At 57.5% G+C, this 17,158-nt stretch overlaps 2 protein-coding genes across 8 annotated transcripts; one reads left to right on the top strand and one right to left on the bottom strand.

Annotated features, from left to right (window-relative positions):
* The first annotated feature begins 1,099 nt into the window (after window positions 1-1,099).
* On the top strand, window positions 1,100-12,595 carry PCGF2 (polycomb group ring finger 2). 7 transcript variants are annotated; one of them, XM_046677010.1, is made up of 12 exons: window positions 1,329-1,547; window positions 1,862-1,961; window positions 7,147-7,298; window positions 7,925-8,021; window positions 8,336-8,391; window positions 8,478-8,528; window positions 8,763-8,871; window positions 9,048-9,102; window positions 9,191-9,289; window positions 10,316-10,396; window positions 10,938-11,046; window positions 11,197-12,595. In XM_046677010.1, exons 3-12 carry the CDS (start codon window positions 7,187-7,189, stop codon window positions 11,313-11,315), a joined length of 888 nt encoding a protein of 295 aa, XP_046532966.1. In that variant the 5' UTR covers window positions 1,329-1,547; window positions 1,862-1,961; window positions 7,147-7,186; the 3' UTR covers window positions 11,316-12,595. The 7 variants fall into 7 exon arrangements, with proteins under 7 accessions (XP_046532963.1, XP_046532962.1, XP_046532966.1 ...); XM_046677011.1 differs by having other exon boundaries at window positions 1,330-1,547; window positions 11,201-12,595; XM_046677006.1 differs by lacking the exon at window positions 1,329-1,547 and adding an exon at window positions 1,132-1,220 and having other exon boundaries at window positions 10,938-12,595.
* A 192-nt stretch (window positions 12,596-12,787) lies between these two features.
* Window positions 12,788-15,790, bottom strand: CISD3 (CDGSH iron sulfur domain 3). Its single transcript, XM_046676218.1, has 4 exons — window positions 15,671-15,790; window positions 15,315-15,350; window positions 14,665-14,784; window positions 12,788-13,190 (listed from the first exon to the last, which is right to left on the bottom strand). The coding sequence occupies exons 1-4, from the start codon at window positions 15,707-15,709 to the stop codon at window positions 13,011-13,013; spliced, it is 375 nt and encodes a 124-aa protein (XP_046532174.1). The 5' UTR covers window positions 15,710-15,790; the 3' UTR covers window positions 12,788-13,010.
* Between the last annotated feature and the right edge of the window lie 1,368 nt (window positions 15,791-17,158).

The raw sequence follows: 17,158 nt of genomic DNA, 5'->3' as shown, positions 1-17,158 counted from the left end.
GGACCCGAGCCCGAGCGCTGGGAGGAGCCTGGAGCGACGGTCGGAGCCGGCGGGCACCAGCCGCCGAGGCGCTCCCCCGGCTCCTCCCGCCGCCGCCGCGAGGGAGGCGCACCGACCGCGCAGAGCGCCGAGCGCAGTCGGCGCACGGGGGGAAAATGCGGGAATCAGCGCGAGGCAGGAAAAAAGCGCGGGCCCACTTTAGAGCCCTGGAGCCTCGTTTTCTAGTCCTTTCTGGCCTCTCGAGATTGGTCGGCGTATTGTGCCCCGGGCCCGGAGCCTGCGTCCCCGTCTTCAGCTTGGCTCCCGGCTGAGGCTGCGTTCCGTTCTTCCCCGCCCCAACACGCCGGGGGGCCAGCCTGCACCACAGCAAACCTGAGCCCCTCAATGAGACGTCCCCCCAGGCCTCGCCCTCCGTTCCCCGGCAGTTTGCTCCCCGAGGCGCCCCGGCTGAGTCCCGGGGCGCTGCATTTTAGAGCCAGTGATCGGGCCGCTGAGAGGGGCAAGGGGGGTGGGAGACGCTCTCTCACCGATGCAGTTACTAATTTTAAGGGAATGTCACTTGGAGTGAATGAAAATAACCCAGACGCCTGGCCGGAGGCGTCGCGACCCGAGCCCGAGCCCAGCGCCCTTTGGTCGAGGCGTGGAGGACTGCCGGGCGAGCCACCTTTCAGCCCGGTCCTCATCTCACCATTTTCCAGGCGCCTCGCTAGGGGCGGGAATCGCAGGGTCAGGGGGTGGGGGGAGCACACATATTTTGGGGGGAGGAGGGACTAGTTGCGGAGGGTAACAGAGCAGAGGATACATCCACCAGGGTCAGGGGCTGTCTGGGAAGACTGAGGTCGCGTCCTAGTTTTGGGGCCCGGCCCCCGGCTTGGGGGGCAGCGTTGTTAGCCTCTCTCCCTCCTCCTCTTCCCCTCTCCGCAAACACCCTGAAGGAATGAGGTCACGTGGGTGAGTAGTGGGCGGGACCTACTCTTGTCTGGAGGAAAAAAGCCATTTTGTCTCCCCCCTTCCAGTCCCGGTCCCTCCCCTCCCCCCTCCGTCCCCTCCCCTCCCCTCTCTCCCTCCCACCCCAAGCCGCTTTCACAAACTCCTTTCTTACCGTAGGTTTCTCCCCTCCCGCCGCCAGAGCGAGCGACACGGCTGCGGCCCCCCTCCCCTCCCTTCCCTCCCTCCCTCCCATCCCCCCCTCCCCGAGACCCACCGGACCCCGAACCCAGGTAAGCAGAGGCGGACTCCTCCTTCCTTTCCTTCTCCTACCCCGCAACCATTTGGGGATTGGGATGAGGGGCCGATATTTCCTTCTTTGCAAACCCCTGTGGGAGGGGGAGGCTCCGAGCCGGGCCTGCTTCTCGCGTCTCCGCCCCACCCCCGCCAGCCCCTATCCTCGCTCGCCCCGTCCGCCTTTCTTTCTCCCTTTTTTCTCTCCCCTTTTCCCTTTCCTCCCTTCCAAGATGGCCGAAGCGGATTCCCCCTTTTAACGATTTGGCGTCTCCCTCGACCACCACCTCTTTGTGTCGCAGCCCCCTCGTAGACCTGCTCCCGAGGTAGCGAGGGGGAGGGTCCGATTCAGCCACAGGGCTTTGGGGCTCTGCGCTGGGGTGGATCTCTGCCCCCTGAGCCCTCCCCCCGAGCCGGAGCAGCCTCAGGCTGCGGCCCACCACCCCCTTCGCTCTGGGGAGGGGTCGCCCTCTGCTTCTTCCGTGGGGACTGGGGCGTCGTGGACGCGCGAGGACTTGAGGCCGGGAGGAAGGGGACATGCTTTTTTGATTGCTGCGGGACCGGGGGAGGGCGCTCTTCCCCGCCGGGGTCCGGGTCCTCTCGGGCACCTCCCCCAGCCGGTCCCTTTCCCCCATCCCAGGACTGGGCGCCCCGCCCCCTCCCCGAAACACCTCGGCAGAGCCTCTTTCTCCGCGGAACACCCCTCCGTGGGCCCCGCCGAAAGTTTGGCTTTAGGGAAGGTAGGAGCGGCCACCGGGTAACTGGGGTCCCTGATCCTCTGACCCAGGCTCCCGCAGAAGCCAGGGCGGAGCGGGTAGAATGGCGCTGGGGGGAGATTTATCGCGGTATTTCCCATCGCCAGCGGAGGCAGGAGGGGTCTCACCGACTGGCCCCTCTTCCCCTGGGGAGCCAGGCTGCCCCCTCCCTCCCCAGGCCCTCTTGCTGCCAGCTCTGAGCGGGTGGGACCCCTCGGCAAGCAGACATCCCCTGCCCCTCCTGTCTCCACAGTGGGCCCAGGCATGCCTCTCCCCCTCCCCCACTGCCCCCATCTGCCCAGAATTGCTCCGGATGGCTTGAGGTGGGGAAGGGAGATGGCCTGGTGGTGGTGAATTCCCCTGTAAATATTGTGAAAGTGTTATCCCGCGCTTCCCCCGGGCTTTGTCTCTCAGAGCACCCCCACAACGCTGCCTCAGTCTCGCCAGGGCTCCCTGTCCCTGGGGAGGGGGTCTCGTGGATGTCTCCCCCTCCCTTGTGATGCCTCCTTCTCTGGGCCTCTTGCAGTTTGTATCTGTTCCTGAAACTCTAATTTCTCTCCTTCCTCCCCCTCTCCACTCTGTTCCAAAGTGTTAGTACTTGGAGAAGGAGCATAAAGCCAGCTCTGTTGCAGCTTTTTGGTGGGGAGGTTTTCCCAGGGGTTCCCTGGTTTGGAGCTGAAGCCTTAGAGCTGTCTTTGGCTTGAGGCAGGAAACAGACTCCAGGTGAGCCCTGGGACTCAGGATCTAGACCCTGTGTAGCTGGGTGGGATTCAAGTTGAAGTCCTGTGGGGTGGGCAGGAAGGGGGGGCTCTCTGCTGCTCCTGGCCTTGCCTGAGAGATCGTGGTTGATGGAACTGTTGCCATAGGAATGGAGAGAGCCTGACCAGGAAAGGTTATAGGTTATATCTTTGTGCAGGTCAGATGCCCGCCCCACTCCCCCAGCCTCTGGCCCCCAGAGCAGGGGTTGGGAGCTGCGGTGCCTTTGTTGCTGGAAGACTTATGTTCTGATTTACCCTGGGTGGACCAGGGATGCACAAAAGCTTAGTGTGTGTTTGCAGCTCTGGTTTAGGGATGTCAGACTGTGTGCTTCTGGATGGGGGGTTGGGGGCAGGGGCTTGTGCATTTCGACAGTGTGGGCCTGGCTCTGATCTGGCCGTATGTGTGATGGGGTGTGTCTGGCCAAGTGTCTGGTTGTGTGTGTGTGTGTGAGTGTGAGAGAGAGATGGAGGGGGTGTGTCTAGCTGTGCATCCATGTGTGTATCTGGCACTTGTAGCTCTGGGTGTATATTTTGGGTGTTTGTCTTTGTTTGATCTTAAGAAGCTGAGAGGTGGGAAAGGAGGGGGAGGGGAGTAGGGTGAGCCAGCTTCAGGAGCTAGAGGCCTTTTGCAGTTCTGATGGCCATGGCGGGGGTCAAGGATCAGGGAACATTGAGAGGTTGACAGTGTCCCCATCCCCCCAGAAAAATACACTGTGCTTCCACACAGCTGGGAGAGGAAGGGACTCCCAGGACCCAGGACACTCTGGCTCACTGCTTTCATGCAGCCTCAGTTTCTCTGTCTGTGCATGGAAATAGGTGAGGCGGTTAGCCTCTGCCCTCTCTTCCTGCTTCATGGCGAGAATGTGTGCTCATGGTCATGTTTTGGCCAGACTTTGACCTCTCCCAGAAGGCTCACTGAGTGGTCTTCTAGAGAACTTGGAGTCCTTCTACCTTCTACCCACCTGGATGGAGTCAGGCTTACTGGTTCCCTAGATGTGTGGGGAGCCTGGCCTGGATGCCAGTGTGTACAGATTACTCGAATGGGAGTCAGGCAGTTTCTAGTCCTTGGACTGCCACTGCGTTGCAGTGTGACCTTAGACAAGTCACTTCTTGTTGAGTTTCATCATCTGTAAAATGAAAGGATTGGACAAGACGCTTTCTTCTTCTTCTTCTTTGTTTTTTTTTGGTGAGGAAGATTGGCCCTGAGCGAATATCTGTTGCCAGTCTTCCTCTTTTTTTTTTCTCCCCAAAGCCCCAGTACATAGTTGTATATCCTTATTGGAAGTCATTCTAGTACTTCTTTGTGTGATGCCGCCACAACATGGCTTAATGAGCTGTGCGTAGGTCCATGCCCAGGATCCGAATGGGTGAACCCCAGGTCGCCGAAGCGGAGAACACGAACTTCACCACACGAACTTAACCACTCGGCCATGGGCAGACCCCGGACAAGATGCTAAGATCTCTTTTATCTCTGCAATTCTGGATGTCTGGATGTGACCTTGAGTGACTTCCTAAGACCCGGAAGGAAGCTTCCAAGAGGGAGCTGGGCTAATGTCATGTGGAGGAAGGGCAGAGCAAGGAATGCTGTAGCTGGGCTTCCGGAGGAGCAGAAGCAACCTCTGGGTTATCAGACTGGCCCTTTCTGCAGGGAAAGTGAAAAAACTGACAGCCGGAGAGGCCTGAATTGCAGAGGAGCTTCCAGAAAGAGACTGCTTAGAATGGAGCCATGGGGCGTGGTCTCTATTAGTAGGGGGCTTTGAGGCTGGGGAAAGACAAATGCCAGGCTGGAATGTGGAGGAGGAGTTGGGGCTGGGGGCTGGGTGCGGATCAGGCTCTTTTCCTGCCACTGTAGCCGAGGCCCCAGGCCTGGGCAAAGACAGGGGTTTGGGGACAGAAGATTTTGAAGGACTGGTCCCCAGTTGGGGGTAGGAGACAGTGCTTGTCCTCTGTGGGGATGTTGCTGAGACTGACCTGTTAAAGTCCCCAAAGCCTACTTCCACATGGCCCTTGGGCTCCCTTTTCTGCTTTTTGGGATTTCTCTCTCCCTCGCTGTCTCCCTCAGGCTGTTCCCTAAAATGATGACAGCTGGAGGTCCAGCCACCCATCACCCCTCTTCTCTTTCCTCCTGCGGCAACAACGCAGCAGCCAGTTGCAGCTGGGAGGAACTGGGTGTCAGAAATGTGGGGCCCTGAGGCCTCATGGGGTAGGGGGCCTGGGGAGGGGGGGCAGTGGAAGAACAGAGCTCCTGTTTACAGTTGTGCTTGGCACCTGCTGGCAGGGCCTTGCAGGTAACCATGGCAATCAGGTGCGGAACCAATCAGTGCTTCTCCCCACCCCCAGCCCCAGAGGTAATAGGCTGAGGCCCCTGGGGATGGGGTCGGGGAGCAGGGAGTGTGGCAGGGGGGCTCATTTCTTAAAGGGGAGAAGGAGGAACATTTTCTTCACTAAGCACCATGTCTCTTCTGTCTGTTTACCCGCGCATCCAGAAAGGGGCTTGAGGAATAGTCTTGGTCTGAATTCTCACAGATGCTTGCAGAAGCCAGAGGTTGGGGGCGTGGCCATTTGCCTAGGAGCTCCTGTGTGCTCAGGCCACAGTCTGCCAGGCGGAACTGGATAGGAGCTCTTAAGAGCAAGTGTCTGTTTTGAAAATACAGCGTGTGTGAATGAGGTGGCTATGGCAGTGTGAAGCGCCTGCGTGTTTGTGTGCATGTGTGAGAGGGAGAGAGAGAGAAAGAGAAGGGGGATGAGATTCACTGATAGCAACCTGGACCCCCAGTGTTACCAGACCCCAAAATGTTTTCTTTCTGGCTGTACACGCACACAGAGATTTATTTACACGCAGACACACGCACGGGACTAGTAGTCACAGGAAGTACCTTTGGAGGCCCAGACGGCACGTACACGTCCGATGGATTATAACACACGCTCAGTGAGACAGCCACTTGGAGTTTGTTCTCTCCTCTGGATGGTTGTAATAATCTTTAGGCATCTTGCCAGGGACAAGGTTACTATGGAAACGACCAAACAGTGGAGTAGCCAACAAGCCTTCTGCGTAATTGTGAAGGGGGGACCCATGCGGGGAGGACCGGCCAAGGCAGCCCTGTGTGGCGCGGGAACCCCTGTTCCTCCTTCGGCTGGGTCTGCAGGTCTCTCTCGGCCACTGCGTCTCCACTGGCCTCTGGCTTGCTTGTTCCCATCTGTCTGCCCTGCCCTTGGGGTCTCTCCCACATGTGACCTTTGTGTCTCTCCATCTCTTTCCATCTCTGGCCAGGCTCCCTGTGCCTCTGTTGGCTGTTTGGGTCCTGGCCAAACTCATCCTGGGGTCTCTATAGAAACTGCTGATCCTGGCTGTGAATTTCTGGTCCTAGAAAACCCAATGTAGTGGCTTTAGAAATCTCTCTGGAAAGGAGAGAAGGGTGTGTGTTGTAAAGGAGCTGTTGGGCTTGGCCACCCTCCCAAGCCCCACCTCTTGGGCTTTTACTCTGGGAAAGAAGGGAGAGAGGGAGGGGCTGTCCCTTCTAGGTGCAGGTTTGATTTCTATACCAAGAAGGAAACACATCGGCTGATCCAGAGCTGGGCTTTGCCTGACTTCCCTGGACCCTGCCAGGGCTTGGCTGGGTGCTCCAGGGGGCTGGGTACGGGGAACTTTCTGCCCAGCTTTGGTAGGCATCTAGGAGAGCCTGTGGTCTGTCTCTGCATAGCCTGTGGACAGGCTGCAGAGGAGGTGCCTGTGGGTGGCAGTGCCCACATGGGGACATTCTGGAACCTGCATGGTCAGCATATGGTGGATTTCCAGGTTGCTGTTGCAGGGCCAGGGCTGGGTACAGAGCTGGAAGGACAAGTGATGGGGTGCCCTCTTCAAACTTGGGGCAGCCTGGGACCCCAGTGTTTCCAGGGAAGGCTTCCTCGTGAAGGAGTGGATGGGATGGAAGGAGAGTAGGATGGGAAAGATCAAGTCAGGGGCCTTGTGCCTGTGTAGATGGGGCGAGGGGCACGGGTAATTTATCCTTTTCTTTCTTTGATTTTGCTGAGGTTCAGGGCACTGGGTTATTTAAGTTTCCTCACAGCTCCCAGCACTCACTTGAGTGAATATGCCTTAGGATCAGGGAGATTTTCTACAACTCTGTTCTCTTCCATTTTCCTGCCTCCCCACATCCTCTGAAAAGTTGGGTAGTTACTTCCTGTGGTCTAACCTCAGTCTTTCCTGCTGCTCCTGAGATGGAGCCTGACCTTGTTGCTCAAGGTTACATGAATCTCCAGTGAACACTCAGAGGGGCCAGAAAGACCCAGGCCCATGCTTTCACCCAGTCCAGCCCTGAGGGCACAGAGGAAGAGCCTCAGGCTCAGGGAGAGATGTTGCATGGGAGGGCCTCTTGGATCTCTGTGTTTCTCATTCTACTTTCACTTCCCAGGGTGACGCTCCCCAACCCCCCTGCCCCCCACCCCGGCATCATGCATCGGACCACACGGATCAAAATCACAGAGCTGAACCCTCACCTCATGTGTGCCCTCTGCGGGGGGTACTTCATCGATGCCACCACCATCGTGGAGTGCTTGCATTCCTGTGAGTTGGTGGAGGGGCTGCTTCTTAGGGCGGGGCAGAGGGGGCGGCATGGCCGGCCTCTGCCCAGGTTGGAGGAACACTGCCCAGGGAAGGCAGAGCACAGCCCCTGCCCTGATGAGCACACATGTCCATGTATCTTGTGGGGTCCTCCGGTCAGAGAGGCTGCCTGGGAAGGGAGACTGGAGGTTTCAGCCCAGAAGTTCATTTCAGGGACTTTTCATCTGAAATCTCTGGGGCCAAAATTTCACCCCCTGAAGGTGCACGTGCCCCTCGTGTGCACTATGGGCTTGGTGGCAAGGGGTCAAGGACCCCGGAGATGTCTAAAGGCTGGCTGTTGTTTTGTGCTGAATCAGGAGCTTGGGACTTGGGGCTCACCTTATGCATGATACGTGACACTAGCCTAACACACACACACATATACATACACATAAGTTTGGTCCTCCCCCAAGGATAGATAAGGGGCAGTTGCCGTCTGTGCAAAACAGGACCACGCTGGGCCTTTGAACAGGCCTGAATGTGGGGACAAGGTGGAGAAGAGGGGCTATCTGAACCTGAGCAGAGGGCGTGGGGGCTGTCTCGGGTTCGGAGAGGGCTCTGACTCTCCTCCCTCTCTCCACACCCCCAAGTCTGCAAAACCTGCATCGTGCGCTACCTGGAGACCAACAAGTACTGCCCCATGTGCGATGTGCAGGTCCATAAAACCCGACCGCTGCTGAGCATCAGGTGGGCCTGGCACTGTCCCTCCCGCCCCTGCCGATCCTCTGGGGCAGCTGTCCTCTGTTCCTTAGCCCTCCTTGCTTCCTGTAGCCAAGGTGGCAGATGGGGCATAAGCACTGGGCATGGACCCAAGGCCCCTTCCCTCCCTCTGGGTTGTATCCAGCTTGTTGTAGGCTGAGAAATACTGGAGGGGGAAAGACCAGGCCCACAGGGACCCCAAGGCCTGAGCCCTGAATCTAAGGAAAGGTGGTGGGAAGTGGGCTCTGGGGCTGGAGGGATCAAGCTAAGGTGCTGATAGGCCCCTGTGCGTTTTTTTCCAGGTCTGACAAAACCCTCCAAGACATCGTTTACAAATTGGTCCCCGGGCTTTTTAAAGGTATCCATATACCCTTCCTTCTGCCCACTGCCCCCCACTTCCCAGCCTGTTGCTCCCTCCTCACCCTGCTTCCTTCCCTCTTCCAGATGAGATGAAACGACGGCGGGATTTCTATGCAGCGTACCCCCTGACAGAAGGTGAGTGTGTTCACATGTGTGTGTGTGCTCCCAGGGGCCACGTGAGTGTGGGGTGCTGCCCCAGGCATGAAGGCTGGACACACTAGGCTGTCCATCCTCCACGCACCACCATGCTGCCTCCCCAGCCCAGAACATGGCTGGGCTCACCTTGCCGAGCTCCGAGATGCCTGGGTCCTTGGTGGGGCTCCTTTCCCCAATCGTAGGCCAACCCCTTAGATCTCTTTCCTTCTGTAGTCCCCAATGGCTCAAATGAGGACCGTGGTGAGGTTCTGGAGCAGGAGAAGGGGGCTCTGAGCGACGATGAGATTGTCAGCCTCTCCATTGAGTTCTACGAAGGTGTCAGGCAAGTCTGATCTACAGCTGGTCCTTTTGGGGTCCTAAGCTGGGTCACCCCCTTCTCCCACCCTGGCCCCGTTCCCCTGAGAGGAAGGGTGTCTTGGGGAGGGCCTTCTGGATGTGTGCATTAGGGAATCCTGTCTGCTTCAGCGTCTCCCTAACTTCATTCTTTCTCCTCCCCAGGGACCGGGAGGAGAAGAAGGGTCCCCTGGAGAATGGGGATGGGGACAAGGAGAAGGTGAGTGCTGGGGCCTGCCCAATGGTGGGATGTGGGCAGGGAGAGAGTGCATGGGGTGGACCCCAGCCCTTGGGTGCCTCTCCCCCAGCAGACAGGGGTGCGCTTCCTGCGATGCCCAGCAGCCATGACTGTGATGCATCTTGCCAAGTTTCTCCGCAACAAGATGGATGTGCCCAGCAAGTACAAGGTGAGTCCCTGGGCCTTTTCAAAAAATGAGTGTGTGTGTGGGGGGGTGTGTCTGACAATCTGTGCATCCCAGACATTGTTCAGGGTTGGCCAGATGTCCCCAAGGGCCTGCATGGTTGTGTAATTGAGCCGGAGTAGAAGGGTAATTGAAACCAAGATTAGGGTGGGGCAGTCTGCCTCTGTCGAAGTCAGTGTGTAGAGGTGTGTGGGACCAAGGTGGTGTGTGTGTGTGTGCATGCATGCTTGCACACTCAGAACTGTGGCAGAGGTACGTGTGCAAAAATACAAGGTCTTACCTAGGGCCAGCTGGCTGAAGGAAGGTCAGTCTGAAATTCCAGTGGAGTTCTAGGACATTCCTTTCAAATTTGAATGTGTCTGTGATCCCCTAAAGAGCTTGTTGAAATCAGATTCTGATTCAGTAGATTCTGCATTTCTAGCAAGTTCCCAGGTGCTGCCAATGTTACTGGTCCATGGACCACACTTTGAGTATCAAGGCTCTAGGACAGTGCATCCCCAACTTTGCTGCATGTCAGAATCATGGGGAGCTTTCAAACTCGGCTCGTATCATACCAGTTAAATCAGAATCTCGGGGGGTGAGATCCAAGCATTGGTATTTTTTTAAAGTTCCGTGGGTGATTCCACTGTGCAGCCTGGGTGAGAGCCACTGTCCCACGAGATCCTTCTCACCTACGCCTTTTCTTTGCCCATTAGCTCCTCCGGGGTACCTGTCAGAGATGTAAGGAGACCCAGATAGCTGTGAGGGTGGCTGGAGGTGGGGGTTGTTAATGATGTGGGTATCTTCTCTGGATCCCTTCCCACGTGGTAGTCAGGAGTTATGTTGGGACAACTCTGATAGGGAAGTCAAATACACCATGGAACCCCAGAGTTAGGAGGGACCACCTGCAAGTCACCCCTCCCCAGTGCCCCACCTCCCATCCCCCAAGACTCCTAGCCTGGAGACTCTTTGCCACATGGCTGGAGCCTCGAGCCCAGCCAGGGTCATGGTGTCCTGCCTTTTGTCCTCCAGGTGGAGGTTCTGTATGAGGACGAGCCACTGAAGGAATACTACACCCTCATGGATATCGCCTACATCTACCCCTGGCGGCGGGTGAGCCGGGCAGGGTGGTGCCCGATGGGGTGGGGCTGGGAGCGGACCCCTGCAGGGTGTGACATTGGTCTGTGGCCACCGTGACCACATGGTCCGCCCTGCTCCAGTCACAGACAGTTCATCCCTTGTCTATGAGCTGGACATGTCCAGGATGGCCCACCATACCAGGTCAGCCTCCAGGCCATCTCACTGATGACCTCCCACACTTAGGAGGAGAAAAGGATCCTTGGGTAGATTATGTGCCCTGATTTAGGGTCAGAAAAGAGGGTCTGGTGGCTGTAGAAGAGGAAATGTTGCTGTCTGCTCTTCGGCCTCCCTCTCTCCTTTTTCTCTCTGGTCTTACCTGGTCTCTCTGGGTCTCTGTGTGCCCCTGTATCTCTGGCCTGGCTCCTCCTTTCTCCCGGCTCTTTCTCCTCTCCAAGGTCGCACCTTCCCTTTTCTGAGTGTTTAGGCGCTGTGGGGTGAAGGTGGGTGGCAGTCTGCTTAGCCTCTCTCCTGACACCCTTCCCTTCCCTGCCTCTGTCCCCCACTCTCCCTGCAGAACGGCCCTCTCCCCCTCAAGTATCGTGTCCAGCCGGCCTGCAAGCGGCTCACCTTGCCCACAGCACCCACTCCCTCCGAGGGCACCAACACCAGCGGGGCGTCTGAGTGTGAGTCAGTCAGCGACAAGGCTCCCAGCCCTGCCACCCTGCCGGCCACCTCCTCCTCCCTGCCCAGCCCAGCCACCCCCTCCCATGGCTCTCCCAGCTCCCACGGGCCCCCAGCCACCCACCCTACCTCCCCCACTCCCCCTTCGACAGCCAGTGGGGCCACCACAGCTGCCAACGGGGGCACCTCGAACTGCCTGCAGACACCATCCTCCACCAGCAGGGGGCGCAAGATGACTGTCAACGGAGCTCCTGTGCCCCCCTTAACTTGAGCAAAGGGACCCTCTCCCTTCTTTGCCAGCCACGCCTCTCCACTCCTCCACTTTTTCTGGGCCCATTTTTCCACCTCTTCTACTTTCCCCAGCTCCTCCCACCTTAGGGGTGGGAGGCGGGTTTTATAAATAAATCTATATATATATGTACATAGGAAAAACCAAATATACATACTTATTTTCTATGGACCAACCAGATTAATTTAAATGCCACAGGAAACAAACTTTATGTGTGTGTGTATGTGTGGGGATGGGGGTGTTCATTCTTAGGGGGTCTTGTGTAATTTGCTCTGCTCTCTTTCGGGGGATGCCTGGAGGACCACTTGAGGCCCAGGAAAGCTCTACTCCATCCTCCTCCTGTTTCCCAGGGCAGATGAGGTGTTGGGGGGCCCCACCAGCCCCCAAAGTTTTAGGCACAACTAACTGGCTGTGTATGGGGTCCACCTTCCCTCTCCCCATCATGGCTGCCATCCTGTCCCAACCAGTCCCCTACACCCACCCCCGGCCATTGTTGAATGTCCACAGAATTGCTAAGACAGTGCCTTTTACCAATGCAGTTTATCCCTGGTTCTGAGGAGCGAGTGGGCGGTGGAGATGGCATCTCCCTTACCTCCTCCTCTTACAGTGGAAACTTTGTGCAAAGAATAGATAGTTCTGCCTTTCTTTCTTTTTCCTGTGTGTGTGGCCTGTGCATCATTTATCTTGTGGAAGAGAAGATTCAGGCCACGGGAGGCCTCGGCCCTTGGAATTCCACTGTGGCTTTAGCATTGTGAACCACTTCGCCCCTCCTGCCCCCACCCAGGAACCCACGCTAGCAAGGCTGGTGGTCAAGTCTCACTTGGGGGCCGAGAGGGGAGAGGTGGAGCGGGGTTAATGTTGGATAAGCACAGACCCCAGATTTTGCCAAAGGCAAACAGCCCTCTAGTTCCCTCGCCACCCTCAGCTGAGGCTGAGTCAGGAAAGAGTGACAGAGGCTTCTAAAAGCACAAGAAGACAGAAGCCTGTAAGCTCTGACCTCCCCTTCATCCTGAGAGGTCAGTGGTTTGTCCCCTGGGCAGACCCCACCAGATCCCTGCCCACCTGTTTTTCCTCCACTGTACATAGAGCAGATCGCGGAGGAGGCCAGACTCTTTCATAACCTGGGTTTTTGGGGTGGGGAGCCCCCGACGGGTTTGTCTGTGTTTGCACCCTGTCGTGTGTCTGAGGTGCTGTGGCTGTCCCCTCCTCCTGCCCTGGGCCATTTGTATCTCCTGGCTTTGTAATAAATGCTGCATACTCTCTGAAGCCTGTGGTTCTTTGGGGTTGAGGGGAGAGGGAAGGGGTAGGTGGGTCCCCTGGCCTCAGCCTGCCTCAGGGGACCCCCTCTGGAATGAACATGAACTGCCCCCTCCCTGTGGCTGGTCAGGTGCCCCGAGCCCAGGTCCCAGAGCACGGACAGGCCATGTGCCTCACACGAGTGACAAGAAAAGCACTCTGGGCAGGCATGCTTGTTTAATGCCATCTCATCTACCAGCAGGCGTTGGACCAGGTTAGAGGTCCCCAGATTAGAGACCTCAGTTACAGGGAGCACGTTTTTCACAAGCCAGCTGTGGGTAGCGGGGTCCCTGGATGATCCCTTCTTGGGCTCAGCACTCCGTTTCCTTCCCCACGATGGGGGTACCTCTCTAGGCCTGGCGCTGGGCGGCAGCCACCCCCTCAGAGTGGGGAGCCCACTTCTGCCTTCTGCACCCGCTCGCTCTTGTGAGTGCCATCGCAGTACGGGGGCTTCTGGGTGGCCTTGCAGGTACAGAGGACCGCCGCGCGCGTCTCCTGGGCCTTGAACTTGAGTGGGGACAGGCCAGTGCGTTGGAAGAAGTGGGAGCCGTCACAGAAGGGCTGGTGAGAGAAAGAAGTTAAGAGACCTGACCCCACCTGCTAGGGCGGGGCTCCACTCTGAGGCTGACAGCCTGGTTCACTAGTTTACCTCGCTTATCTGTAATGAGAGGGTAATAAGAGTAGAATTGTCCCAAGGAAATAAAATAAACACTGGTTATTACACACTTTGCCTACAGTAAGTGTTCAGTAAGAGTTTTTATAGCATTAGTCTCTAGGGGACCCAGAGAGCAGGACACAAGGACAGAATTTTCAAGGCGAAATGGGGCCTTAGGTATCAGCAATGTTTACCTGATAGGTTTTTTTAAATGGTTCTGAGTCTACATTGGCTCATGAAATTCATTTCCTTCCCCATATTCTCGGGAAAAAACTTCTCTGGGTGGGAGAGAGCCTGTGTGCATCACAGTGCTTTAAGCCTGGGGTATCAATTTTGTTTGGCTCCAGGAAACAACTGGGCATGTTATACGGAGTGGGTGTTACAGGGACAAAGCGCATGTCCCACAGCAGACTGGCTGCCTGGTGCGGGACCATCCTGCCCATCCATCCCAGCAGCTGTTCAAGCAGAAGCTGGGTAGTGGAAACTGAGGCCCAGAGAGGTGCCTTGTCTTGCTAGTTAGTGGCAGAGCTGGAACCAAGGCCTCTTGACCTTGGGGTCAGGGTGGGGTAGGAGAAGAGATGAGAGAAGTATGCAAATAAAAGTCAGCAACCTGTCCCAGAGGGCAAGAGGCAGAGAGGCACAGAGTGCCTACCTGGGCTAGGCCACACTGGGGCTGGCATTCTCTAGCGCTGCCCCACCCTCATGAGGACCTGCTCATATGTCAAATCTGGCAAAGCAGACTTGGGACCCCGGGCTGCTGACAGCACACCACGCCCCTTGGAGGAACACAGTTGAGAGCTCAGCCCAGAGGCTAAGAATATGGGGCAGCTTCCTGGGGCAGAAGGGAGAAAAGTTGGGAGCAGGCAGGCAGACTGAGAAGACAACAGGCTGTGGCACGAAACCAGGAATGTCACATAAACTGAGAAAGGGGAGGGTCTGCCTGAGAAGACACTGTAGGAGGGCCTGCATAGGGTCTTCTCAATGTAGGGGCGAGCCCTGGGAACCTTTGGCCCAGATGCTTCCCAGAAGGAGGAAGGAGACGGGAAGAGACAAGCGAGCTCTCAGTGCTCAGAGCGGGAGCCCCGACCTTGCCTCTGAGAAGGAGGGAGCGCTAGAGGAGTGCAGAACCCCCGGGCATCACCCACCTGCCTTTGTGACGGAGTTTCTGTCTCTGCCCTCATCTCAAAGGTGGATGCGGAGAACAGGGAGCTCAGGCTGCTGTGGCACTGGCCCAAGAGTATCCTTTCACCCCTAACCTCCCTTGTCCCTTAGGCATGTGTGGGAGAAAGAGGAACATCTTGGGCTGGAACTCCCAGGAGACACCGTGCTGTCCCCAACAAAGGGTGTCATATGTCAAGGGGAAGGGGAAAGGTCTCTTACCTGCTTCTTGCTGCGGCCACACACACACCACCTGTAGGTTTTCCCAGCCACCAGCTCCACCTTGATGGGTGTTTTCTGGGCCACCACAGCCTTGGCTGGGGTTTTGGGGAACCATCTGGCCTGTGGCAGGGAAGATGAGGCACCCTGGAAGCACCTGCCTGCCTGTGGCCTTGTCCAGTTTCCCACTGGCCTGGCTTGTGGCAGGCTTCCTCTGCAGGAAGCTGATCTGATGCCACCCTGCAAGGACATTCCCCCTCGGACACCATAAGGACCCTGAGCTCCAGATAGATTTCAAGGCCACGCAGACATTCAGGTTCCTGGGGCCAGCTGCCTTCCCTTCAAACCCTGGCTCCCACCTGGGTGCTACGGAGGGGAGGGCCAGGATCCCGCCAGCCTAAGCGGGCCAAGTGCACCTGAGGCCTGCTTTATCGGGCACAGCTCCCAGCCTGGAAGCCTGGTTTCCTGCCCTGTGCCCTCCTGTCCACTCTACCTCCCCCGAGCCATCAGCAGGTGGCCACTGCCAGGAATTCGGAGGCTGGAGTATGGGAAGCAGGGCTGACCCTTTCTGGTTCCATTCTGTCCTCTCTACCTTTGGGGCCACTGGGCCTGGGAGACTTGCGCGGAGAGAGGGGGAAACTGGGGGTGCTTACCAGCCAGGAGGAGATGTCCCGCCTCTGGTGCAGCTTCTGCAAGGCACGCAGGCATCATGAGACGGTTTGGAAACAGAAAAATAAAGTCAATGGAAAGCGGAGGACTTCCAGAGGGAAGTCACCTGGGAGGGGAGAGACGACAGGGCTTAGCGTGGGAGAAATGAGAGGGTAAGAAAAAGGGGTCACAAGAGAAGTAGGGGAGGTGCTGGTACTCAGCAGGCGCTCAGGGAGGGCTGCAAAGCACCAGGCGACGCGGGGACATGGGGGGATGCTCGGCCAAGGGGCAGGAGGGACGGGGCGGGGGCGGGGGTCAGTGGGCGAGGGCCAGAGGGGGCCCGGGGCTGCAGGGCGCTCACCCACGCCGCCGGCCACAGGAGAGCACCCACGGCGCCCATACTGGTCAGCTCCGCCGCGCTGCGCCCCGCCCCGTCACGCCGCGCCGGCCCCGCCGGCCCCGCCCCGCGCTCGGGTCACCTTCCCGCTCCCCCGCCCCCCGGCCGGCCCGGCCCCGCCTCGGCCCGGAAGACGCCACGGGTTCCGCGCGGGTGGGGCGGCGGCCTGCGCGGTCCGGTCCAGCCCTGGCCTCCGGAAGCCGAGCAGAGGTGCCACCCCGACAGCAACTCGGGTCCCCCCGGGAGTGTAAAGAGGGCTGTCCTGGCGCCCCCTCCCTGGCACGCCTCCGGAATGACCTGCGCGGAGCTTCGCCTCTCCCTTCCTTGCCTGGGCCTCCCGGGGCACCCCCCCGTGTGAGCGGGGACCCTCCTGGGAGCCGTTATCTCTGGCCGAGTCTGAGGCAGTGTTTCTAGAAGTGCTGTGGAGTCCATCTCATCACCCAGGGAGCTGGTTTTTTAACAGATTCCGTCGGCCCAGGTTTACGCCTTACATTGTTGTGGGTGGGGCACAGGTACCCGTTCTCAGCAGGCAGCCCGGGTATTCTGTGCATTCCGGTCTGTAAACTACTCTGAGTGCCTAAAGAAGTGTAATAGACCATGCCCCTCCCCTCCCAAGGCGCCCACAGTCGGCGCTCCACCTCCTTTCCCTTCAATAAAGCCAGACAAAGCAGGGTCTCTTAGAATTTTTTTTTTTTTTGTAAAACATTCTTTTATTAAAAGAACAAGTGCTGTTTACGAACCGCCCTTCGTACAAATAACATCCGTTATACAAAGATACAAGATCCGGGTTATGCACAATTCCAGGCTTGGAGGTGGCAGGAGTGGCCATTGCCTTTTGGGCTGAGGATATAAAGGTTTTAGAAAGAATGAAAAAGGAGCCCCTGGGTTTGCGAACTGCGGCTTCCCCTCCCTGCGCCCTGGGAAGGGTCTGCTACATTGAGACAGGATGGGATGGAAAGAGGGGCACAAGAGTGGGAGTCAGGGTTTGGGTTCTCCAGTCCTATGACCCAAGTCCCAAAGTGAAAAAAAAGGCAATAAAGTCACCCCTCGGTCCCCAACTTTTCAGTAGATCAAGTCAAAATGGTCAGGAGAGGCAGACACTTTTTGGGATTGATGTGACCAGAGGGAGCCAGGGGACTGTGCCCCATCTTCCTCCAAATTCCCAATTGAAGTGACCTTGATCCCTCCATGCACCTCTCCCTGACAAAATAAGTGGGATAAAGGAGAATCAGGAGCAGGCTGCCTGCCCCTAACTCTAGTCCACTGCACAAGGAAGATGCTGGAAGCTGGCACGGGGAGCCTGTGCCTTTGAAAATCTGTCCATGTTTCCAGTTTGGGAAAAGAAGTGTGGGGAAGGTTACGCTTTCTCAGAGCTGGCCCCTGGCTGTGGCTCCCCTCACTGGTCTAGGCCCTTCCCAGGAGTGCTTCCTAGAACTCAGTACAGGAACAGGC

This window comes from Equus quagga, chromosome 11, assembly GCF_021613505.1.
Source record: "Equus quagga isolate Etosha38 chromosome 11, UCLA_HA_Equagga_1.0, whole genome shotgun sequence".
In the NCBI taxonomy this organism is placed as follows: Eukaryota; Metazoa; Chordata; class Mammalia; order Perissodactyla; family Equidae; genus Equus; species Equus quagga.
Note: the sequence above shows the minus strand (reverse complement) of the source record. Positions and strands in the feature narration are given on the sequence as shown.

Coding starts and splice junctions, on each gene's coding strand:
- PCGF2 (XM_046677007.1), top strand. CDS start 7,187: ATGCATCGGACCACACGGATCAAAATCACAGAGCTGAACCCTCACCTC. Junction 9,103..9,190: donor GGGATGGGGACAAGGAGAAG/GTGAGTGCTGGG, acceptor CCTCTCCCCCAG/CAGACAGGGGTGCGCTTCCT. Junction 9,290..10,315: donor ATGTGCCCAGCAAGTACAAG/GTGAGTCCCTGG, acceptor TTTGTCCTCCAG/GTGGAGGTTCTGTATGAGGA.
- CISD3 (XM_046676218.1), bottom strand. CDS start 15,709: ATGGGCGCCGTGGGTGCTCTCCTGTGGCCGGCGGCGTGG. Junction 15,351..15,670: donor TCCTGTGGCCGGCGGCGTGG/GTGAGCGCCCTG, acceptor CGTGCCTTGCAG/AAGCTGCACCAGAGGCGGGA. Junction 13,191..14,664: donor GTGGCCGCAGCAAGAAGCAG/GTAAGAGACCTT, acceptor TTCTCTCACCAG/CCCTTCTGTGACGGCTCCCA.